General features: G+C 37.3%; 1 protein-coding gene across 1 annotated transcript; it reads right to left on the reverse strand.

Annotated features, from left to right (window-relative positions):
* Nucleotides 1-135: 135 nt before the first annotated feature.
* Nucleotides 136-21263, reverse strand: snx8a (sorting nexin 8a). The gene is made up of 13 exons (XM_051714051.1): nt 21126-21263; nt 17372-17499; nt 17038-17167; nt 15105-15295; nt 13707-13827; nt 13249-13385; nt 11073-11153; nt 10707-10867; nt 9915-10044; nt 9779-9847; nt 7993-8142; nt 2386-2535; nt 136-2247 (listed from the first exon to the last, which is right to left on the reverse strand). The coding sequence occupies exons 1-13, from the start codon at nt 21145-21147 to the stop codon at nt 2155-2157; spliced, it is 1563 nt and encodes a 520-aa protein (XP_051570011.1). The 5' UTR covers nt 21148-21263; the 3' UTR covers nt 136-2154.
* Between the last annotated feature and the right edge of the window lie 2752 nt (nt 21264-24015).

Here is a 24015-nt window from a genome sequence, read left to right on the forward strand (position 1 = left end):
AAAAAACCCTAAACAAAGATTCAAAAAATAAAATCAGGTATTCTCCAAAGTTTTTCAAAAAATAAATTTAAGTGCTCTTGAATGAGGAAATAATAATCCAAAAAGGAAAATCAAGGCAAACTTCCAGATCAAAAATATAGTAAAAGCCTTTATTGTCAATGGCTATAACAATAGTTAAAAACAGTGGAAAAAAGAGGGCTGCAAACCTACGCATATCAGCAAAAATGCCTCTTCAGGGTGCAGCCTACAACACATAAAATTGACTTAAGAAAAGAATCTCTCTTCATTATTGCTAAATTGGACACACCTGCTCAGAAGAAATCAATAACACACATAGTGTCAGAAATCCACTAGGTGGAGTATATCTATGTACTTATATCACAGTACATAATGTCGAAATAAAAAGAGAAACACACACACACACACACATATATTACACACACATACACACAATACAAATAACCATAATAGGAAAAATTCATCAACTGTTTAAAGAAAAGGACTGAATTCAATTTCTTAATTTAAACCTGGAAAATCCATTGCCTTCATCTGATAAATATAAAATGTTCCTCTCTGTAATAATATTTTTAAATGATCCCCACCTCATATGTTTTTTCAACGGTTTCTAAAGCTTCCACTATAAAGCTAAACAAAGTTTGTAGAATATCAACATAATTTTGGAAAATTAAAATCAAAATTCAATAGCTTCATTAAATATTCGGACTTTGTATTTATACTTTTCAAATTACATGATTAACAAATACATTTTGTGCATCAGTATATTCATAATTTGAAAAAACTGAATCTATAATATGAATAAAATGTATTGTCAAAATATAAATGACAATAAATACAACTGCTAGTACACAGGCAACCAAAAATGAAGGAAATCTAAAATCCATCAAACTTGCATTAGCATGTATTGCCAGCAGGTGGCAGAGTTGAACGTGAATGTTGTAATGAATGACGTAATGGCAAGTAATCAAACATTACAACCATTCCCGGCAGTTTCCATCATGGGAATATTAAAGTATCTTTACTGCTTTGATTAGAGTCAACATAACAAAATCATAATCAAACAATTAGTAATAAGCCCTGCTATTATGTTTAATTAAAAGTTACCTGTTAAGAAGTAAACAAAAAATAGTCACTGTACATGCATTATTCAACCATGAGCTGTGTTAATCTGTGAAAATCTAGAAAAAAAAAAAAAAAATCTTGATCTTGTCCAGGAAAACATATTTAAATGTAAAGTTAACATAATAGCTTCCTAGCAATCTGAGAATTAGACTATTTTGATTAATCAAATGAATGGAAACAAGACTTTGTTGTGTATAAGTGCAGCCGAGTGAGGCAGTTTCCTTTTTTGCTAATAATGCCAAGTTCATTAAAGTTTCAGCTACAGTCTATCCAGCTCCAGGCACAGGCTTAGCAATAACACTTTTCACATTTTACAGAACTGTAAGAAATCTAGTTTGAAAGTGTTTTCACTTTACACTGTAGTACTGTAAATATTACTTAAAAATTGTGATAAAATGAAATGTGTAAAAATCTTTTATTTTGAGTGCAAATTTTACCAGATGCCAGACGCGCTGGTTTGAGTATTTCTGTAACTGCTGATCTCCTGGAATTTTCACACACAACAGTCTCTAGAATTTAATCAGAATGGAGCCAAAAACAAAAAACATCCAGTGAGCGGCAGTTCTGTTGACGGAAATGCCTTGTTGATGAGAGAGATCAACAGAGAATGGCCAGACTGGTTCGAACTGACAACCGCTCTGTACAATTGTGGTGAGAAGAATATAATCTCAGAATGCTATTCTGGCGCTGTTTTTACGGCATGATGGGGACCTACACAATATTAGGCAGGTGGTTTTAATGTTGTGGCTGATCGGTGTATACAATGGTTCTGAATTTGTACCATATTTATGTGGTATTTCCAGGATACTCCAAGGTACATGTTAATAATACATTTGTCAGTTTCCTTTAAATGATCTTCAGATCTGCCACATAAATATTCAGCGAGAAGTAGTTTTCTCATACTTCATAATTGTAGTGCTTTAAAGATTTGTCTGTAGTTCCTTAAGAGGTCCTGCTATTCAAAGCAGGCTAGAGTTCATCTTCATTTAATTCTGAAGGCACTGAAGGGTGGGGCTAATTTGAGCTTAGAGGCGGAGACTGAAGTCCGTTACTATCCCTAAAAAGAATTTTAAGCTTGGAATGGAGGTCTTGCCACACCTCACCCATCTAGAGAAAAGAGACATCAACAAAGGTTAGGAGGTTTGTTTACGATCACAGTAAAACGGTTTTGTCACACTTAAAAGGATCTAACTCCTAAATCCCACCTCAGTATTAACACAGAAACTAGATACAAAATAAGCTTACTTCTTTATGTCCCTGCACTTGGGAGTCGACAAATGCCCCCAGGATGTGAGACGTGATGGGCAGGTATGTGAAAATTAGCTGGCTCTCCTGGTGCAGGCAGAACAGGGAAAAGTAGTTGCGCAGCTCCATAGCTTGAATGGCATTCTCTTGCTGCGGTGAGACAAAGATCAGAATGCGGTTACAGTGTGGTCACATTATTCCTCCCTGTTCTCTATCATCATCTCTGTTGTGAGCAACAACTGCTGCGTGTAGAGAGAGAGCTTGTAAAACTATGCTCTTGCTCACAAAGAGCCACCCAGCAGTTAAAACCTCAGAGTGGATCATAGCACGCTTATTGAGAAGGTCAAACGTTAATGTGTCTTTACTGTTTTGGCAATGCTTCAAGATATCAATCAAGAGTAGTTCTTTTCCTCTCATTTATTCCAGCTGGCTGGCTTTTACCATAAAGACAAAAGACTGTGTCTTTGCCAATGATGAAACAAGCAGCTGGTTTTGTCAATGTTTGGCCTTAAAAACAATTACTCACTTTGTCACTTAACACTAGTTTTTATATATATATATATATATATATATATATACAGGTGCATCTCAATAAATTAGAATGTCGTGGAAAAGTTCATTTATTTCAGTAATTCAACTCAAATTGTGAAACTCGTGTATTAAATAAATTCAGTGCACACAGACTGAAGTAGTTTAAGTCTTTGGTTCTTTTAATTGTGATGATTTTGGCTCACATTTAACAAAAACCCACCAATTCACTATCTCAAAAAATTAGAATACATCACAAGACCAATAAAAAAAAACATTTTTAGTGAATTGTTGGTCTTCTGGAAAGTATGTTCATTTACTGTATATGTACTCAATACTTGGTAGGGGCTCCTTTTGCTTTAATTACTGCCTCAATTCGGCGTGGCATGGAGGTGATCAGTTTGTGGCACTGCTGAGGTGGTATGGAAGCCCAGGTTTCTTTGACAGTGGCCTTCAGCTCATCTGCATTTTTTTTGGTCTCTTGTTTCTCATTTTCCTCTTGACAATACCCCATAGATTCTCTATGGGGTTCAGGTCTGGTGAGTTTGCTGGCCAGTCAAGCACACCAACACCATGGTCATTTAACCAACTTTTGGTGCTTTTGGCAGTGTGGGCAGGTGCCAAATCCTGCTGGAAAATGAAATCAGCATCTTTAAAAAGCTGGTCAGCAGAAGGAAGCATGAAGTGCTCCAAAATTTCTTGGTAAACGGGTGCAGTGACTTTGGTTTTCAAAAAACACAATGGACCAACACCAGCAGATGACATTGCACCTCAAATCATCACAGACTGTGGAAACTTAACACTGGACTTCAAGCAACTTGGGCTATGAGCTTCTCCACCCTTCCTCCAGACTCTAGGACCTTGGTTTCCAAATGAAATACAAAACTTGCTCTCATCTGAAAAGAGGACTTTGGACCACTGGGCAACAGTCCAGTTCTTCTTCTCCTTAGCCCAGGTAAGACGCCTCTGACGTTGTCTGTGGTTCAGGAGTGGCTTAAGAGGAATACGACAACTGTAGCCAAATTCCTTGACATGTCTGTGTGTGGTGGCTCTTGATGCCTTGACCCCAGCCTCAGTCCATTCCTTGTGAAGTTCACCCAAATTCTTGAATCGATTTTGCTGGACAATCCTCATAAGGCTGCGGTTCTCTTGGTTGGTTGTGCATCTTTTTCTTCCACACTTTTTCCTTCCACTCAACTTTCTGTTAACATGCTTGGATACAGCACTCTGTGAACAGCCAGCTTCTTTGGCAATGAATGTTTGTGGCTTACCCTCCTTGTGAAGGGTGTCAATGATTGTCTTCTGGACAACTGTCAGATCAGCAGTCTTCCCCATGATTGTGTAGCCTAGTGAACCAAACTGAGAGACCATTTTGAAGGCTCAGGAAACCTTTGCAGGTGTTTTGAGTTGATTAGCTGATTGGCATGTCACCATATTCCAATTTTTTGAGATAGTGAATTGGTGGGTTTTTGTTAAATGTGAGCCAAAATCATCACAATTAAAAGAACCAAAGACTTAAACTACTTCAGTCTGTGTGCATTGAATTTATTTAATACACGAGTTTCACAATTTGAGTTGAATTACTGAAAAAAATGAACTTTTCCACGACATTCTAATTTATTGAGATGCACCTGTATATAGTTGAGGTGAATAAAATGAAAAGGGTGGCTAGGAATAACTTAATGGCTTACCAGTATTCTCGGCCGTGATGATGTAATTACATTATTGTCCATTAGAGCAGGCGACTAAATATAGCATCTAAGTTCTTTGTTTATAGACTTAGTCATTACATCCTGACACCATATCCTAATGCAGTGTGAAGCATCACAATCAAAGCCACACTTACAAAAAATCTAGAGTTGCTGCAAACTTGCCACAAATGTGCCACTCATAATTTTCACATGCAAATGAGTTTGTTATCCACCGCAAATGTTTGGCAGATGTTCGCTGCTCTTCACTGGAATACCGGTATACTGTATATAGTGGTGAACCTGCAGCAAACCTTTGGCAACACTGAAGAGTTTGCCACAAAGCTCATTTGCATGTGAAAATTGAGTGGCAAATTTGCAGCAAGTTTGTGGCAACTCTAGATTTTTTGTAATCAGAACATATTGAATGTTTAATATACTGTGGCCCCAAAAAGTATTTGGACACTTAAGCCAAAAAGAAGTTTGTTGGGTTAACAATGAAATGTACTGTTCAAATTTAAGAAAGTATTTGGACACTTTCTGAAACATTAAATATTGGGAGCTCAATGAGCTCCCTAGCTCCCTATGTCATGAATATGAACATAAATTGGGCACTGGCAAAGGTGTTGATCCACTGAGCATTGGGACACTTGTGACTCAATTACCTGCAACTTAATTAAAAGGTTGCGCTTTTAAACACAGCTGGCATTAATCAGCAACTTCACTGTATAAATGACACTATTGTGCATTTCTGTTGTAACGTACAGTGTTATTATTAAAGATAATTGATTTAAATGAAGAAAAATTACACAAAGGAGTGTATTTTTAATATGTTTCTAACAACTCTATTTAAAAGGTTGATTCCCTTTCATGAACATTCTTGATGAAAGATAAGTCTCTTTTAAAGAGAAAATAAGGCTGACATATATTTACACTTGCGTTCATCCACTAACAGCTTAAGAGACTTCAGAGGACATGGCGATATTTCCGGTAAGGGAACATAGTGAGCAATGGTGCTCCCTGGTTTTCACGGTGCATTCTGGTCATTTTTAGAGAGTGAAAGTTTCAGTGCACTGGAACAATTTTGCGATTGACAGCCCTTAAAATGGCCAACTCCCTGACTACTGAACTAGGGAATTGATCGAGATGCACAGATTCTCATATTCTCAAACATTACTGGAACATGTTCATATAATGTGATGAACTACACATGTGGTTACTCAGCTAGGACACCTGTGTATAGTTCATACAGTGCATCCGGAAAGTATTCAGAGCGCTTCAATTTTTCCACATTTTGTTATGTTACAGCCTTATTCCAAAATGGATTAAATTCATTATTTTCCTCAGTTCTACAAACAATACCCCATAATGACAACATGAAAGAAGTTTGTTAGAAATCTTTGCAAATTTATTAAAAATAAAAAACAAAACAAAAATCACATGTACATAAGTATTCACAGCCTTTGTTGAAGCACCTTTGGCACCAATTACAGCCTCAAGTCTTTTTGAGTATGATGCTACAAGCTTGGCACACCTATTTTTGGGCAGTTTCTCCCATTCTTCTTTGCAGGACCTCTCAAGCTCCATCAGGTTTGATGGGGAGCGTCGGTGCACAGCCATTTTCAGATCTCTCCAGAGATGTTCAATCGGGTTCAAGTCTGGGCTCTGGCTGGGCCACTCAAGGACATTCACAGAGTTGTCATATAGCCACTCCTTTGTTATCTTGGCTGTGTGCTTAGGGTTGTTGTCCTGTTGGAAGCTGAACCTTCGCCCCAGTCTGAGGTCCAGAGAGCTCTGGAGCAGGTTTTCATCAAGGATGTCTCTGTACATTGCTGCATTCATCTTTCCCTCGATCCTGACTAGTCTCCCAGTCGCTGCCGCTGAAAAACATCCCCACAGCATGATGCTGCCACCACCATGCTTCACTGTAGGGATGGTATTGGCCAGGTGATGAGCGGTGCCTGGTTTCCTCCAGACATGACGCTTGCCATTCAGGCCAAAGAGTTCAATCTTTGTTTCTCATGGTCTGAGAGTCCTTCAGGTGCCTTTTAGCAAACGCCAGGCAGGCTGTCATGTGCCTTTTACTGAGGAGTGGCTTCCGTCTGGCCACTCTACTATACAGGCCTGATTGGTGGAGTCCTGCAGAGATGGTTGTTCTTCTGGAAGGTTCTCCTCTCTCCACTGAGAAAGGCTGGAGCTCTGTCAGAGTGACTATCAGGTTCTTGGTCACCTCCATGACTAAGGCCCTTCTTTCCCGATCGCTCAGTTTGGCCAGGCGGCCAGCTCTAGGAAGAGTCCTGGTGGTTCCAAACTTCTTCCATGGATGGAGGCCACTGTGCTCATTGGGACCTTCAATGCTGCAGAAATTTTTCTGTACCCTTCCCCAGATCTGTGCCTCGATACAATCCTGTCTCGGAGGTCTACAGACAATTCCTTGGACTTCATGGCTTGGTTTGTGCTCTGACATGCACTGTTAACTGTGGGACCTTATATAGACAGGTGTGTGCCTTTCCAAATCATGTCCACTCAACTGAATTTACCACAGGTGGACTCCAATCAAGTTGTAGAAACATCTCAAGGATGATCAGTGGAAACAGGATGCACCTGAGCTCAATTTTGAGTGTCATGGCAAAGGCTGTGAATACTTACGTACATATGATTTTTTTTTTCTTTTTTTATTTTTAATAAATTTGCAAAGATTTCAAACAAACTTCTTTCACATTGTCATTATGGGGTATTGAGGAAAATAATGAATTTAATCCATTTTGGAATAAGGCTGTAACATAACAAAATGTGGAAAAAGTGAAGCGCTGTGAATACTTTCTGGATGCATTGTAAATAACTCCTTGAGATAACAAGTGCAGGTTACCACTTTTATCAGTGTGGTTTAAGTGTCTAAATACTTTTGGGGCCACTGTGTTCTTATGTGGAGCAGGATTTAGGACCAATGAGATTTCACTGTGGACGGGGCTACATAGTGCAACGCCACACAGATAAAAATCAAGGAACAAAAAAAAAAGTAATGTTGCTTGTCACAGCTGACACTGGTTATGATGAAAAATCCTAGCCAGCACATAGAAAATTTAGCTTTTATAACTTGTTGCTTTATTGCGGCATGCCTGGTGCTAGGACAAGAACAGAAAGGACACCGGCTACCTTTCCAATCCCTTATGCAGGTAGAAACTTTAGATCACATGTCAGTATGCCTCTAGCACTTCCAGAGGGATGTTGAGGGTATGAATCTTGCTCAAGGGCTTTGGTTTCAAGCCCTTATGGTCAATTTCCCCCACTAAATGAGTGGGATGAATTAAACCCCCTCAAGCGAGAGGTTTCCATATTTCCCATTTGGTAATGCTACCTTACAGACTCTTTGCAGTGTGTGGGGGCTGACCTGCACAATGCGGGACTCTAGATGTTCAACAGAAAGCTGTTCTTTAGGCTGCGCTGTGGCACTCAGCATCTGTCTCTTCATCACACTGTACTTCTGTAACGCTCGCTGGTGCTCGTGCAAGACCCCCTTCTCATGTCGCTCACACAAGTCCTGTATGACACCACAAACAAACTTGTAAAACAAAAACTTGCTGTTTCAGAGCTGTGGCTTAGTGGTTAGAGATTATGCGCACTGAGATGAAGTGCTCAAGCAGGTGATCCAAGTTCGGATCTGGCTCGCAACATCAGAGACTATTTAGCAGAGACGCACCACTTCTATTAAAATGAATGGGAGAAATTGGAATGGCCAAAGGGTGTAGAAAAGGAAGCCCTGCCTTCAGGTAAAATAACTTATTATCTTTTAGATACAGACATCGCTTGTCAATCAACTTGAGAATGTGTATGTGCATTAGCTAGACAAGCCAGGGAAATAATTTTTTTTTTTAGCTTAATCTGAGGTAAAGTAGCGGAATTTATGATACCTGTGTTGTCAATCTTGACTAAACATTTTGGAGATTTCTGTCTTTCTCCATTCAATTTGATGGGAGCTGTACTTGTGTGCCACTTGTTTTCATAGAAAATAGCTGCGCAGCCTGCCCAAGAGCATTCCAAAGATTTACACTGAAAGGGACTTTGGCAACATTTCCCAATCCTGTTTCTATTACATCCAATTTAAAGGAATAATTGACAGAAAATTACACAACACTGCTTGCAAAAAGCAACATTAAAGTGATCTAAACTCTTTGTGTGCAATATTTAGAAGCCACATGATAGGTTTTTGAGTAGAAAAGGGAATTGAAATTTAAGTCGTCATTTGCTCATTTGCTGAAAATATTCCCCTCCACATGTCAAATTCTTGTTTGCAGTCTCATGAAAAGTCATTACAACAGTACAAGATGGCAAAATCATAAGAAATTGTACGAGTTGGCTTGTAAAAAACGTACAATAGAGAAAAAGAAACCAAATATAACCCTAACCATAAATTGTAACCCCAAACCCTAAACCTAACCATGATTTTAATAGGAAAAGTACTTTTGTGTACCATAGAAGAACGAAGAACATTGTGTTTGCAATGAGACGAGTGAAGCGTATTACAGTCATTTGTATTGCTTAAGTTAATATGGAATGAGTAACCACATTTTTTCACAGACCTTTCCTATCTTAAAATAAAGTGTTGGATAGGAGACTTGCCAAATTTGATGTCTGTATTGTATCAATTTGAAATTCTGTTTGTTGATTGGGAATAAAAGTCGAATTCCTTTCTTATGATCCAAGTCATACGATATCATATGATTTTACCATCTCGTACAAATTCTTACGAGTTGTAATAGTTGTGAGACTATGTTGTACATTCTATCATGGCGCACCAGGTTTGACATCAAACATCATCGATTCTTGCGTCTCATTACCAATTACAATGTGCCATTTTTAATGTGCGAAAACACAAATGAAATTTGAGAGCTGTGACAGAAGGGAAAATTATCAACAAATAAAATCTTAAATTTTAAGCTTTTGAGCTCAACACACAAAGCTATTTTATGGCTTCAGAAGACTTTTGCATCACTTTTATGCTACTTTCATGTTACGTTTTGGAGCTCAGCAGCCCAATTTTTATTTTTGGGTGAACTATTCCTTGTAACTATTGCTGTATGCATTTTGCCCATTTGTTTTATTTCTCCTTCTAAATGGACACAAAAGGAAAAGAAAAAAACTTTCACAGCTGTGGCTAAATTTCACAGTATACTCACCCGGTATGACTGCAGGAAGTCCAAGAACAAGTTCAGTTTTTCCACCACATCATCTTCCTCTCTTCTGCCCTGTGTTAAATTAACAATTAAAATATCTCTGTAGCAGTTCCCATGGGATGTGTGGGTGCCACAGTACCTGTTGTGCAGCTTTTTCAGACAGAAGTGAGAACTCAACAGAGAGGCCTTTGACAGACTGTCTGAGAGCACTCCAGGGACTTTTGCAGGAGGTCAGGACAGGCACAGGTGACTCATCTGACCCCAAAGACCTGGAATGGGGTGAGACTGAGGCTGAAATCTATGGCTGATCATAAACATCTGACAATCAAGCTCTTTCAATCCACTACAATAAAAAAACTGTAACACTTTACCCTAAGGTTCCATTTGTTAACATTAGTTAACCTTAGTTAACATGAACTAACAATGAACAATACTTTTAAAGCATTTATTAATCTTGGTTGTTGTTAATTTCAACATATACTAATACATTTATAAAATCAAAGGTTGTATTAGTTAACATGAGTTAAACACTATGAACAATTGTATTTTTATTAACTAACATTAACAATGATTAATAGATGATGTAAAAAATATGTTGTTCATTGTTTATGATACCTAATGCATTAACTAATATTAACAAATGGAACCTTATTTTCAAGTGTTATCAAATTTTCTAACAGAACTGATGTTACATGTGTGACCTTTTTATTTCTAAGGGATAGTCTACAGTCAGCCAATCATCATCATAACAAACAATGACAGTGATCATTAGGCTTCACAGTCACAATAGAAATGACCCTGAAGAGGATATTCTATGATGACTGTCATAAATGTGAAAGGATATGGATTTTCAGTGGTTGATCCTTAAATAATTACATTCACCAAGCAGAAATTAATGTTTTTAGACACAGCACTCAGTATGGGCTAATACCTGAGCTCCTTCCCAAACATCTGCAGATCTGTGCCGTTCTCCTTCAAGCGCTCTGCCATTCTCTCAACTCTGTCCCGTAACTTCTGAAAACTGCTATGAATATTTCTGATCAGCTCCCTGCTGGATGAAAATTGAACCTGGATATCAGCAGGGAGGTAATCCTGGGGAAATCACAACAAAGACAAGCAACCACAGTATTACATTACTACAGTACAATGAAATATAGAATTAAAATAAACTAGGGGAAACTATGAGTGAACAAATCCAGTTATATACAGTAATACATTTCATAATGTGACATTATAACATACTGTATGATGATGGACATAAAACTTCCATGACATAAAAAGAAAAGTTGATTCTAACCTTGGCCTGTGTTGCATATTTGCAAGTCATAAACTCATCGCCCAATTTTTTGCAAGCATCTCGAAGCTTAGTTTGGACATCCTGTGGAACATAATAATGGAAACCATACAGCAGAGAATAAAGTAATCAAATCTTCTCTAGCAACAAATGACATTTGTAATGAACTGTTTAATGCATTCTTTCTTGCAGTATAACAAATTTCATATGATCTCACAAACATTTAAAAGAATAGTTCACCCAAAAATGAAAATATTTATACTGTATAATATAATGAGAATTTACTCTCCCTCAAGCCATCTCAGATGTGTATGACTTTCTTTCTTCTGCAGAACACAAAGATTTTTAGAAGAATATCTCAGCTCTGTAGGTCCAACAATTCAAGTGAATAGTGACCAAAACTTTGAAGCTCCAAAAAGCACATAAAGGCAGAATAAAAGTCATGCATATGACTCCAGTGGTTTAATCCATGGGTCTGTTCCAAAACCTAGTGAGCTGCCTCGCTGTCTCCTGCCTACATAGGCAGCTGTCTTCTGTGGAAGCACCCTAACTGAAATGGAGCCTCATAAAAGAGCGATTTGGAATGCTCTACATAGACGGCAGCTCCATGCATCTTTCAAATAGTGCTCCTCATATGCAGCACACGGAACACTCGACTCACAACTGATTTCAATACAGGCGACGTGAGAGGAATGACACAAAAACTCTAATGAGCATAAATACACATAGCACACACGTTTTGGGTAAAATGGTCAGTTTTCTATGATATTAAACTATTTTGTAACAATATTTTTCAGCATTGAATGGATTATAAGTATATTTACAATGGAAATTTATCTCACTTTGTCCACCATCTTTGATTTATTCTTCCAATGAGCTCATCACGGTGCATTCTGGGAATGCCTAGCCAGGGAAGGATACATATGATCATACCTTAGAAGTTGGGCAAAATGAGCTATCTTAAGAGGCAGCATAATTAAGATACCTACCTTTTGGAGCAGTCTTTGCATCGGGAACATGCCTAAAATGCCTTAAAGTGCAATTTTTTTCCCCATTAAAAGGTTTTACTACTAAATTAATTAATTGTAATTCTGAAACATATGTATTAAATCATGACTGCTCACATGAGATGAAGACTCAGTAACTTTATAAAAGCTGTTTTATTCTACATGGGGCAGGGGTGCCCTCATGGTTTCTGCCATTTTAGAATCACATGACCAGCTGAATACTACTCGCTAAATCTCAGTAACCGTCTTGTAATTGGACACTTTCACTCTTGGATTAAATTAATCATGACTGACTGTGAATAGTACATTTCTACAGTGGCATATGTAACTGAAAACTATTGATTTTGAATGATGCTGCATCATCATCCACACCACTAGGTGTCACTGTAAGTCCAAGAAGACACGAGCAAAAAGTTACTGAGTGCACCTTTAAAATGCTGCTTCCGGAGACAGCTCACTAGGTTTTGGAACAGACCCCATGTCTTCTGAAGCGATCTAATCAGTTTTGGGTGAGAACAGACCAAAATGTTGCTCCTTTTTCACAGTAAATCTTGAAATTAGCCATCACCTATGCGATCATGATTTCAAGCTCGATTACACTTCCTAATGCCATCTAGCCTCTGCACATGCGACAAGCACTAGGAAGTGTAATCAAGCTTGAAATCATGACTGTGCCCAGAGACTGCAATGGCAAGATGTACAGTGAAAAAGGAGTTATATTTTGGGAAGAAGGACAGCCGGAAGAGCAACACCTCCTCTCCAGGGAGGGAGGGGAGTACATCAAGCCGGAGGTTTCCCCGGCCTGAATCGGGTGGTGAAGCAGTGTGACGAGGAGGAGGGCGTGGCCAGGCCGTGAGGACGCATGCCCGGCGATAAATCGTCCTAATCAGCTGGGAGGGGGATAAGGATGAGCCGGAGAAGCCAGAAAGAGAGAGAGAGAGAGAGACGCACTAAGCTGTGTGTATGCATCTTTGTTTGATTTGCATTTTATGTTATGTTTGAGTTCATATTGTTATCAAAGTTTTACATTGACTGTTCAGCTCCTTGCCCATCTTAAGAGCCTCGGTACACTGGGATATCATGAGGGTGAGTAAATGATGAGAGAATATTATTTATATAGAAATTCAAATAGTGTTTGGTGTTGAGAAGGTAGCAGAAATGAAGACCCATACAGAGCCGTTGAAAGTGAGGAATGTCTTCACCAGCTCATCCTCGGAAAAGAAAGGGTGTCTTGCCACAAGATTCAGGAACCTGCCCAGAGCACGTCTCCGTCCTTCAATGAACTCTCGTTCTGACATGGAAGTCAGGACTGCAGCAGGGCCAAAGATCAGAGAAAAGATTAAACTTCCCAGAAACAACATAATATACTCCTTCCATTAATAAAACACAGCAGGGAACATTTTGGTACTCAGCTACTACGGAAGTACAACTTGCTGAGATCTGCGAAAATCAGTTTGTTTTTTCTTTTTAACCTTGGCAGCACTGCAACTGTTTGTCTGGTCCGTTTCCAGAAAACATTGAATGTTGCACCACGGTCTATGTGGGAACTAACACTATAATCTAAAGATTTGATTACAAGCCTTTAATTCAAAGCCTCAGAGATTTTACGGTGTATAAAACAATGTCCTACCTCCTTTCAGCACTCTTTTGGGAGGCAGTGCAGGCACAACTCTGTAAGCATATCTCTGGAGTAGGAGCTCATGGAAGATGTCAAAATCACTGTATCGTCGATAGACTGATACTTTAAAACGCTGGAAAAATTAACATAGCACAAGAACAATTAGTCATGCATTTGAAACTATCAACAGTAACTGTTTTAATGAGTCAGCATGCTAAAAGATGAATTTGTGGTTTTAAGGAACATGTTTAAGATTATGCTATATGCACGCTGAATGTCTTTTTGATGTTGTTTACACCTGGTATTTTTCTTCATCTCAAAAACATCTCCAAGTGACCACTTACTAGTGGTTGTCTATTTTGTATTTTTCTAATTCAATAAAACATTTTCCCCAAAAATATATTATCAACCTATAGCAATTTGAATAAAAGTTGTAATAATTAAAAAAAAAATTTACATAAATTTCAGAATTTCTAAGCATTTGTCCCACTATTGCTTTAATGGCAGCACACAATTTAGCTGGCATGGATTCCACAAGTTTGTACAAAATCTGATGACCATGTTATCCCAACATGAAATCCCTTTTTTTTTTACAAAGGGGTTAAAGGGATAGTTCACCCAAAAATAAAGATCCTCTCATCATTTACTCACCCTCCTGGCATCCCAGATGTGTATGACATTCTTTCTTCTGCAGAACACAAATGAAGATTTTTAGAAGAATATTTCAGCTCTGTAGGTCCATACAATGCAAGTGAATGGGTGCCAAAATCCACATATAGGAAGCATAAAAGTAATCCATATGACTCCAGTGTTTAAATTATTGTCTTCAGAAGTGATATGACAGGTGTGGGTGAGAAACAGATAAATATTTAAGTAATTTATCATTATAGATTATCCTCCCTGCGATATGCATGAAGACTGTGAATCACCAAAAACACAAGAAGAATGAGAAAGTAAAAGTAAAGTGGAGATTGACTGAGCAGGTAGGAGAATTTATAGCAAAACAAATACTTAAATACTGATCTGTTTCTCACCCAAACCTATCATATTTTTACAGAAGACATGGATTTAACCACCAGACTCATCTGGAGTACTTTTATTTTGCCCTTGTGTGGATTTTGGAGCTTCAAAATTTTGGCATCCTTTCACTTGTATGGACCTACAGAGCAGAGACATTCTTCTAAAAATCATTGTTTGTGTTCTGCACAATAAAGAAAGTCTAACATATCTGGGATGGCATGAGGGTGAGTAATAGTGTCCCCGTCACTATACTGGGGCTTTAGGACCCAGACAGACCACAGTGTGAGCACTCCCTGCTGGCCTCACTAAGACCATGAGTACACAGATACATGAGCACACAGTCATTCAATGTTTTCTGGGATGCATGTGGATATTCTATATGTCTCTCACCTCACTGGTGACTTGATATTCCACATGTTTAAGAAACAATCCCTTTTTCTCAGGGATGAGTTCAACCTTGATAGTGTCCTTACTCAACAGCTCTGCCAGAGTCAAAGACAACATTAGAGGATTCTCTTGAACCAACTGCAACTTCAGACTCTGCAGCTCCTTCGGTTCTCCCAGCTGAGGCTTCGGGAACTCTTTAAAAATGAGACACACAACAGAGAATGTATTAAGAGAGATGTAACAGCAAATTGTGTAACTAACTAAATTTAGCACATTACACAGTGAATGGTCACATTTCTGTGCTTAATTACATTAAAGAATAATGACAATTATTTTCTTCCTGGCTCTGTTGCTTGACAGTCTTGTGGCAGCACATACTGTAAATAACAACTGTTAACAGCACTACAGAAAGGTCATCAACTGATGTGATGAGGAATGAGTGAAGAACAATGTAATGCTATTTGGAGCACACAATGTTTATTTAAAAAAAAAAAAGAAAAAAAAAAAGAAAGCCCTGCATGCATCAGGCTGGTCAAGATTTCTGTGGTTTGTGTGTCAAATGTAGAAATGAAAATCTCAAAAACGGCAAAAAAATAACGACTCTGCAAAAAAAATTTAAAAGCGGTCTCAGCAGAGTCAAACCAGGGTCTGTCCTTGTGTTTGGTGGAATGCAAAGAAATGTTTCTTGCCAATTCCACAGAGAGATATGCAGTTGCAGTTGCAAATGGCATGTGATGGATGGGAATCTTGTTCATGCTTGGAGGAGAAAACAGAAAACATCACTAATAAAGTGCACAGTTAACTGTCATACTGGTAACACCTGAATCAACACAAGAGGCCTAGAATAAATAGCACTGAATAAAATCGTTAACCTTTGTTACTCTAAAATGAACTATATGTTATAAAGAAACACTAAAATAACCAAATTTCAAAATCTCTTAAAGGAATAGTTGACCCAAAATTGAAAATTCTGTCATCATTTACTCACTCCAAACCTGTTGTTCCAAACCTGTATGACTTACTTTCTTCAGAGGAACACAAATGATGTTAGGCAGAATGTTAGGGACAGACAACCACAGTCACCCTTCACTTTCATTATATAGAAAAATAAACCTTTACAAAAACATTCTTCAAAATTTCTCCTATTTAATACTACAGAAGAAATAAAGGAAGTCATACAAGTTTGGAACCAAATGAGGGTGAGTAATTGTGAACTAACCCTTTAAAGGTGCACTCAGTATTTTTTACTCATTAAAAACATTTTACTCCATTTTATTTTGAAACATATGCATAAAATCATGACCACTCACTGATAACATATCAGTAACCTTATTAAAGCTTTTTAATGTACATGGAGAGGGTCCCCCTAATGGGGGCTGCCATATTAGGATCACATGACCAGCTGAATATACTACTCGCTTTTATTCTGTATTGGAGACTGTCACTCATGGATTAAATCATAGCTGACTGTGAATAATTAATTTCTACAATGGCATCTGTATCTGAAAACTAATGATTGTTGAAAAAAAAAAGTTATAAACTTTCTGAATATAAATTGAGGTTCCATCAGAGATGATTGTTGTTTATCATACAGGCAGGCACAGTAAATATATAACTTCAACATACTGAAGACTCTTTCGGATGTGCAGAATTATTTTTTTCTCCCCCCCTTTAGAACATGTTCAAAGGAGTGTTAAAACTCCCATAATGCATATTAAGCTTTGTTCTAGTGCACATTCCTCAAACAAATTGTGCCGCTGAAATGCGCCCTGTATGCAAATCAGTTTGGGACTTCATGTAAGAGGCAATATAGTACCACATGACACGATATACAGAGGACAATTTTTATGGAGAGTAACTGGGGTTGCGGACTTAAAGATGACATCTCATTAGGCTACACATTTACTGAAGTCAGCTGAGGAATAAATCCACTTACCTTGAATGAAATTCTCCAACAGTTTGGGACTTGGCGGCTTTCCTTGCTGGGCAAGGGCAATGAGAGCCAAGCCTTTATACAGCGATACTTTGCTTAGGAACCCATCGCCACTTTTTACATGTTCAGTTATCTAGAATAAGAAAGAGATATCTGCCATTCTGTGCAGCAAATGTCATGGTTGCACAAGAGAAACCAACAAAAATTCAAAAAAATTTAATTGATCCTGGAGCTTTATTTGAAGTGAGTCACTAAATAAAGCATGTGGTATGAACTTTCACTGCAATGTCAGCTGTAATCTTCCAAACCACAGAAATATCAGGTTCCTGAAGCCCACCTGGTTCTGAACTGTGACGGAGAGAGCAGTTCTGCTGAGAAGCCTCTGGAATACATTGATCTGCACTCGTTCATCATTTCTGCTGCAGATGGCTTGATGTACTTCTCGGTAGTACAATGGGACTGATCCTAAAGTTGAAAGACCATCAGAGCTTGAGTTATATGTGTTGCTCAAACACACAAATTGATATGACTGATAAGGATTTTGACTGGTACTACCATAACCAGAGCAAATGTAATTAAAGTTTTTGCAAAGTAATGTCATTATGAAAGCAATTTTCTGTCAGAAGACTTTTATTTTAACTCGAAAGATTTTCAGATTCAATTAGCAGGACTAGACTTCCTTATGACTTGTGTTCAAAGACAATTAGTGTCTAAGAGGCGGTTCACAACGAATGCGTTTTTGCGTCCATCTGTGCTCTTTTTCAATTGTAAACCATTAAAATTACCACTGCATAGCATCTTGCTGTCTTTCAGAGTCTCATGCTATAGCGTCACGTTTTTTAGATGCAGTGCCAGGTTCTATATTCTTGACACTGCGTCTAACTTTTTTTAACGCAAGGACGGGAACGGCCCCTTAAACTGTAACACTGTTGCACAGAAACCCAAAAGCACTGTGTGTGGTACAGTGACAGTATATCAAGGTACTTTCATGTACACTGTACCATGATGATACTGAACGATACGCCTACCTTAAAGAGTACCATGGTACAACCCCAATTCCAAAAGAGTTGGGACAGTATGAATAATGGTAATAAAAACAAAAAGCAGTGATTTGTAAATTAAATTCACCCTTTGCTAAACTGAAAACACTACAACTACACATTAAATGAAGTTTTACCTTGTGAATTTCATTGTGTTTTGAAAATGTATGGTAATTTCAAATCAGATGATTCCAACATGCTCCAAAAAAGTTGAGACAGGGGCAATTTAAGACTAATAACAATTTGGCAAGTTAAAATAGCAAGGCAATGTGAAACAGGATGTGTTAAAAAGGTGAAGCAATTGTGTCATAGTATATGAGGAGCCTCCAAAAACAGTCTAGTCCTTCAAGAGCAAGGATCATTCAAGACTTGTCAATTTGCCAACAGATGCTTCAGCAAATAATCCAGCACTTTGAGAACAATGTTCCCCAAAGACAAATTGGAAGGATTTTAGGCATTTCACCCTCTACAGTGCACAATATAGTTAAAAGATTCAAGGAATCTGGTCAAATCTCAGTGTGTAAAGGGCAAGGCGAAAACCACTTCTGAATGCATGTGATCTCTGATCCCTAAGATGTCACTGACTTAAAAAAACATCATTCATCTGTAATGGATATCATGAACATGGGCTTGGGATTACTTTAGAAAACCTTTGTTAGTCAACATCATTCGCCACTACATCCACAGATGCAAGTTAAGACTTTACTATGCAAAGCAGAAGCCATACATCAACACTGTCCAGAAGCTTTGCCAACTTCTCTGGGCTCGGTCTCATCTTAGATGGAAAGTAGAACAGTGGAACTGTGTCCACATTTCAAATAGTTTTTGAAAAACACAGCCATCGTGTTCTCCGGGCCAAAGAGGAAAGGGACCATCCAAACTGATATTAGCGTCAGGTCCAAAAGCCAGTGTCTGTATGGGCCAGAAGTGTGTCAGTGCCCATGGCATGGGTAACACGCATATCTGTGAGGGCACCATTAATGCAGACAGATATGTACAAATTCTGGAGCAGCATATACTACCATTCAGCCCCGTCTTTTCCAGGGACGTCCTGGCATTTTCAGCAGGACAACTTCAAACCACATACTGGCTGAATAAGCAGAGAGTGCGGGTGCTAGATTGGCCTTCCTGCAGTCCTGACCATCTCTAATTGAGAATGTGTGGTGCAGCTGAAGTACCACTTTTTAAACTTAACAAACTTCTGTCTTCAGTGCCTAAATGCTTCATAAGTGTTATTATAAGAAATGGTGATGTTTCACAGTGGTAAACACTCGACTGTCCCAACTTTTTTGGAGTGAGTTGCAATCATCTGATTTGAAATTAAATTCACAAGGTAAAACATCATATAATGTGTAGTTGTAGTGCTTTCAACAATAGCAAAGGGTGAATATAACTTACAAATCACTCCTTTTTGATTTCATTAGCATTTTTCATTCTGTCCCAAATTTTGGGGGAATTGGGGTTGTAGTATTACCATGGTAGGCTACAATGCGTCTAATGTTTCTTGCAAAACACTAAACAGCAACATAAGATACCACTGCACTTTCCTGTTGTCTCTATGCAAGGCAAACTATTCCTGATCCATGAGGTCATTGCGTGCAATGTCTAAAGTTTGATTTTTAGGTAATTTTATGTAACATTTAATAGTTTTTCAAATGTAGCAAATTTATGTGTAGATAATGAGAATCCCAGAAACTATCGCCTTTATTTTGAGACAAAATACTACTTGCCATTTTTGGTTATGTTCAAGGCGATTAAATAATAATAATAATAATAATAATAATAATAAACTGTCCAATAAATAAAAAGAATAAAACACATTGTTTTTCTTAAGTGGGGTGAATAGATTAGCTTTTTTTTAAAAATCAAAGTGGGCTAATTTTCATTGACCCAATCACAATGGAGATTAATTTATTTATAAAATACTAGAGATGTTCTGAAATGCCAAATGTGTTTGAAATTAACTGAAAAATGGTTAACAATTTTCTGTTTTGTTTTTGTTTTTTTTAATAAGCATTATCTTTATTTGTTACTCAAAATAAGCATCTTGTTGTCTCAAAAGTAAACTTTGCCAAATACTATTGTCCCTATATTTACACTATAACCCCCTCTGGTGGCTGTTTACCCTAAATCCTTTTAAACCAAGTGTGGGATAAAAGCCCTCCTTGTAACCCTTTGAATAATAATACAATATAATATAATATAATATAATGATAGATAGATAGATATTTTTTCTTCTTGATACACTTTGTGACCAGAAAAAAATAAATAAATAAAACACACACACACACACACACACACACACACACACACGTTTCCTTAAGGTGTTCCTTGATCCCCGTTGTACCCTACATGTCCAAAAAAAATCGTAATACCAAGATATATTTTGTAAGTGAAACCCTGAACAACACTGTGTGTTGGACATGGATTATGGTTACGCAATGTATTTCGTGGCATTCCAATTCGTAAGAATCGCACAGGGACAAAATGTAACTTTTCTTCAAGCAGAAGGATTTGATTGGTTTAAAGCAGATCCCCTTCAGCAGTCTCTATAGAAACAGTGGCAATAATTGTCAGGGATGTATATCAATGCTTGCATAATCAGTGGGAATAAAAAACAATTCTGCTGTGCAGCGCAATTCTTGTACAAAAATACAAAGTTCACTTATAAATAATTAAACTCCATCTAACGTTTCCCATTTCCTTGAGTCGTTAATCGTGACAACTTAAATTGTCCGGTAACGCCACTCAGCAGGTGAAACAACAAATAAAAAAGAACAACAAATAAAAAGGAACAAAGTAAATAAAATGGAACAAGCAAATATATTTGCATAACTCATACGCGTTTTCATTTTAAAGAGACAAAAGTCGCGTACCTTAATCAAAGACGGGTCATTTCTAAAAAGTGTCCGCGAAATTTAATCAAACCTAAAAATAATAATAATCGCAGACCACTGCGAGTGCAAAAACAACAACAACAAAACACGTACACCAAAAGTACATCTAAAACGCCAATATTTAGCTTAAGTAACTGTAATGTATTTTGCTTGCCTTCATTGATGTCCCCTTCCATAGCTCAGACTGTCATGTGAGTGCGATGGCACCTCCATGTGATTTCCTGCAGAAGAAAAAAAGAAAAAAAAGAAAAAGGAATTTCCTTCTTCAAGCTGTAGTGATGTGGAAACACATGGTACACTATGTGACAGAGAGTGTGGGTGGAATTTCAGGTTCAACATGCCCCCCACATACAAAAAGTGTTGCAATTATTTATTTATTTTTATTTTTTTATTTGTGTCATAGGAAATAGTGATCAGTGACATTCTACTATGTTGGATATTAAACGTTTTTATGTCTATTTGTTAATGGGGGATCTGTGGACACAGTAAAGTAGGCTATTTAGATGTTTGGAGTAAAATATATTGTTTTTATTTTGAAGAGACAAGGTAAAGTTAGACCCTTGGGGTAAGATGCCCCAGTAGTGGTGTAAGATGGACCCTTTTCATAATTTGAAATTTTTTGCTATGACAGCAAAATTAGCAAATGTTTCTGTTTATTCCCCTTGATAATATGTTGGATCAATGAATCATCACCAAGTGTATGCTAAAAGCTTATCTATATATGTTACAATTTATAAGTAAATTAACATTGTTCTTAAGGGAGGCATTTTACCCACTCTTACCCTACATCATTATGTGACATTACAGACTGTTTTAGTATGGTGGGAGTGTCTTACCTCTTTCATAATACAACATTCAAATGTTCAATATTTTTTTCTTGTAAATGTTTTTTTAGTATCTAGAATTATTAACTGTTTCTACACTTAACTAAACTAATCAAGATCAAAGATAATACTATGGTTTGACAATTTTACTTGTTTCACCAAAGTTATAAGTGAAGGAAATTGGCCTGCTTCTATGTTAAGAGAATTTTATCTCTGTAATCTCTCATAATTATTTAAGTGAGTAATTATGCTATTGCCAAGGTTTTTAGCCTGCTTATCTCTGTTCTCTTTCCCATTTCTCAGTTCTTCTTTTAATCGAAATACACTACTCTTATGAAGACAAAACAACACATCCTGGACTAAATCCAAAGTTATTTTAGAGAATTGAGAGTAATAGTCATAAAGTTTAATTTGTGAGTTGTATTCCTATGAAGTTTTTAAAATATTATTATTGTTTTTAATATAATTTACAACCAGTATGAGTGAATACATGATAGCAGTTTTTGACAAAGCTGGGGTAAGATCAAAAGGAGAGATTTAGGTCAAAGTTCAATGTTAAAACTGGGTTCATTTTTTGGTTATATGAGAATCTTCCTCTTCTAAGCTTTTTGAATTTCTTTAGTGGCAGCTAGAAGAGTCTCTGCCAGCCATCTTAATTTAATCCTGTAAACCGATATCAGCCAATACAGAATTTAAGTAATATTTACTGTTATGATTTTTAGACATTTAAAATGCACATTCCAATAATAATAATAATTAAAAAATTAAATTTAAAAATAAGATAATCATATTTGTTTTATTTAAATGTAATTGATCGAATGGACAACACATGTCTCAGTTTTAACATATGGTAAATTACACAAATTATTTTGAAAGGGAAAATTACTCTAAAAAGTTATAATGAAATCTCAAGTAAATTTGTTGTGTTGACAAAAAGACAAATAAAGCAAACATGCCATGTATAATTTAAATTGATGCCCATCATTCGTGGGAAGGTGAACACAGTAAAAGCTTGTAAATTAAGTCATGGGAAGGCCCAATCCATAACTCACCTAAGAATAAACACTCAAGGGAGAAAAATGAAAGAATTACACATCTGACTGGCTCCCCCAGCTGAGCCTGGATTCTCCCAAGTCCCCCCCCCTCCATTAACTAACATCTTTAGGAGTTTTGTGTTCCTTGCCACAGCTGCCTTTGGCTTGCTCACTGGGGGCCTAAAACACATGAATTTCAATCGCATTGTTCATTTAAACCACACAATGAGGACTTTAAGGCATTATAGACATTACAGCATCATTTTCTGTAAAGCTGCTTTGAAATAATATGTGTTGTGAAAAGTGCTATCAAAATAAAAATGACTTGATTTGTTACTTAAAATCTAACCAGTAACTGTGGTATTTGGTTGTTAAATTACAAAGTCCATCTGGAAATAATGACTGTGCATTTCAACTGTGTAGTGTTCAGGGTCGTTTCTAAGCGGTATTAGCGACTGCTTAGGGCCCCGAGCCACCAGGAGGCCCCACAAAGCAAGGTTTTTTTTTTTTTTTTTTTTTTCTTGTATTGTTATTATAAAACATAAAAGCTGTGAGTAAGACTCAGACAGATGTTATGGCTAAATTATACCGTTTTAGGGAGCCCCCTTGTGGCCCAAGAGGGAAGGGAGAATGTAACTGCAAGGAGAGAGTTGTAGCTAGATGTGACTGGCACCTGCACGTGTGAAGGGTTTCTTTGGGTTCTCCTCATTTCTTAAATTGTGCATCCTCGTTTCCTTTCCTTTCCTCGTTTTCTTGCTCCATCCTCTTAGGAAAAGAGGAAAGGAAAGGAAAAAAGGACAAAGGAATGGAACAAAACAGATTTGTAATATGAAATGTCCTGCTCACACAAGTGTGAATTCTGAGCGTATTTTTGCGCAGCTGCAGTACCTTGGCGTGCTTGCCATTATGTTATTGAAATTTAATTTATTAATATATTCATAATATATCCAAATTATTCAAGATGCACTGTTGAAGTATGTGACAATTATGGCTTATTTAAAATGCAAAGGTGAAACTTGAATTAAAACTATCAAAGTAGGATTTTGCTTAGGGCCCCCATATGCTCAGAAACGACCCTGGAACTAAGTGATTTACAAAGGTGACTCTCTCAGACTGTCCACAGCACTTAATAATATAAAAACGTTCTCCTGTGTCAACTCCATTTGTCAGATCTAAAATCTTTTTC

This window comes from Myxocyprinus asiaticus, chromosome 13, assembly GCF_019703515.2.
Source record: "Myxocyprinus asiaticus isolate MX2 ecotype Aquarium Trade chromosome 13, UBuf_Myxa_2, whole genome shotgun sequence".
Lineage (NCBI taxonomy): Eukaryota > Metazoa > Chordata > Actinopteri > Cypriniformes > Catostomidae > Myxocyprinus > Myxocyprinus asiaticus.

What these genes read in the sequence shown, in the direction of transcription:
- snx8a (XM_051714051.1), bottom strand. Translation starts at nt 21,147, where the DNA reads ATGGAAGGGGACATCAATGAAG. An exon ending in CCGTCACAGTTCAGAACCAG is followed by an intron (nt 17,168 to 17,371) that starts GTGGGCTTCAGG and finishes TTCTTATTCTAG; the next exon opens with ATAACTGAACATGTAAAAAG. An exon ending in GTTGGAGAATTTCATTCAAG is followed by an intron (nt 15,296 to 17,037) that starts GTAAGTGGATTT and finishes TCATTTTTAAAG; the next exon opens with AGTTCCCGAAGCCTCAGCTG.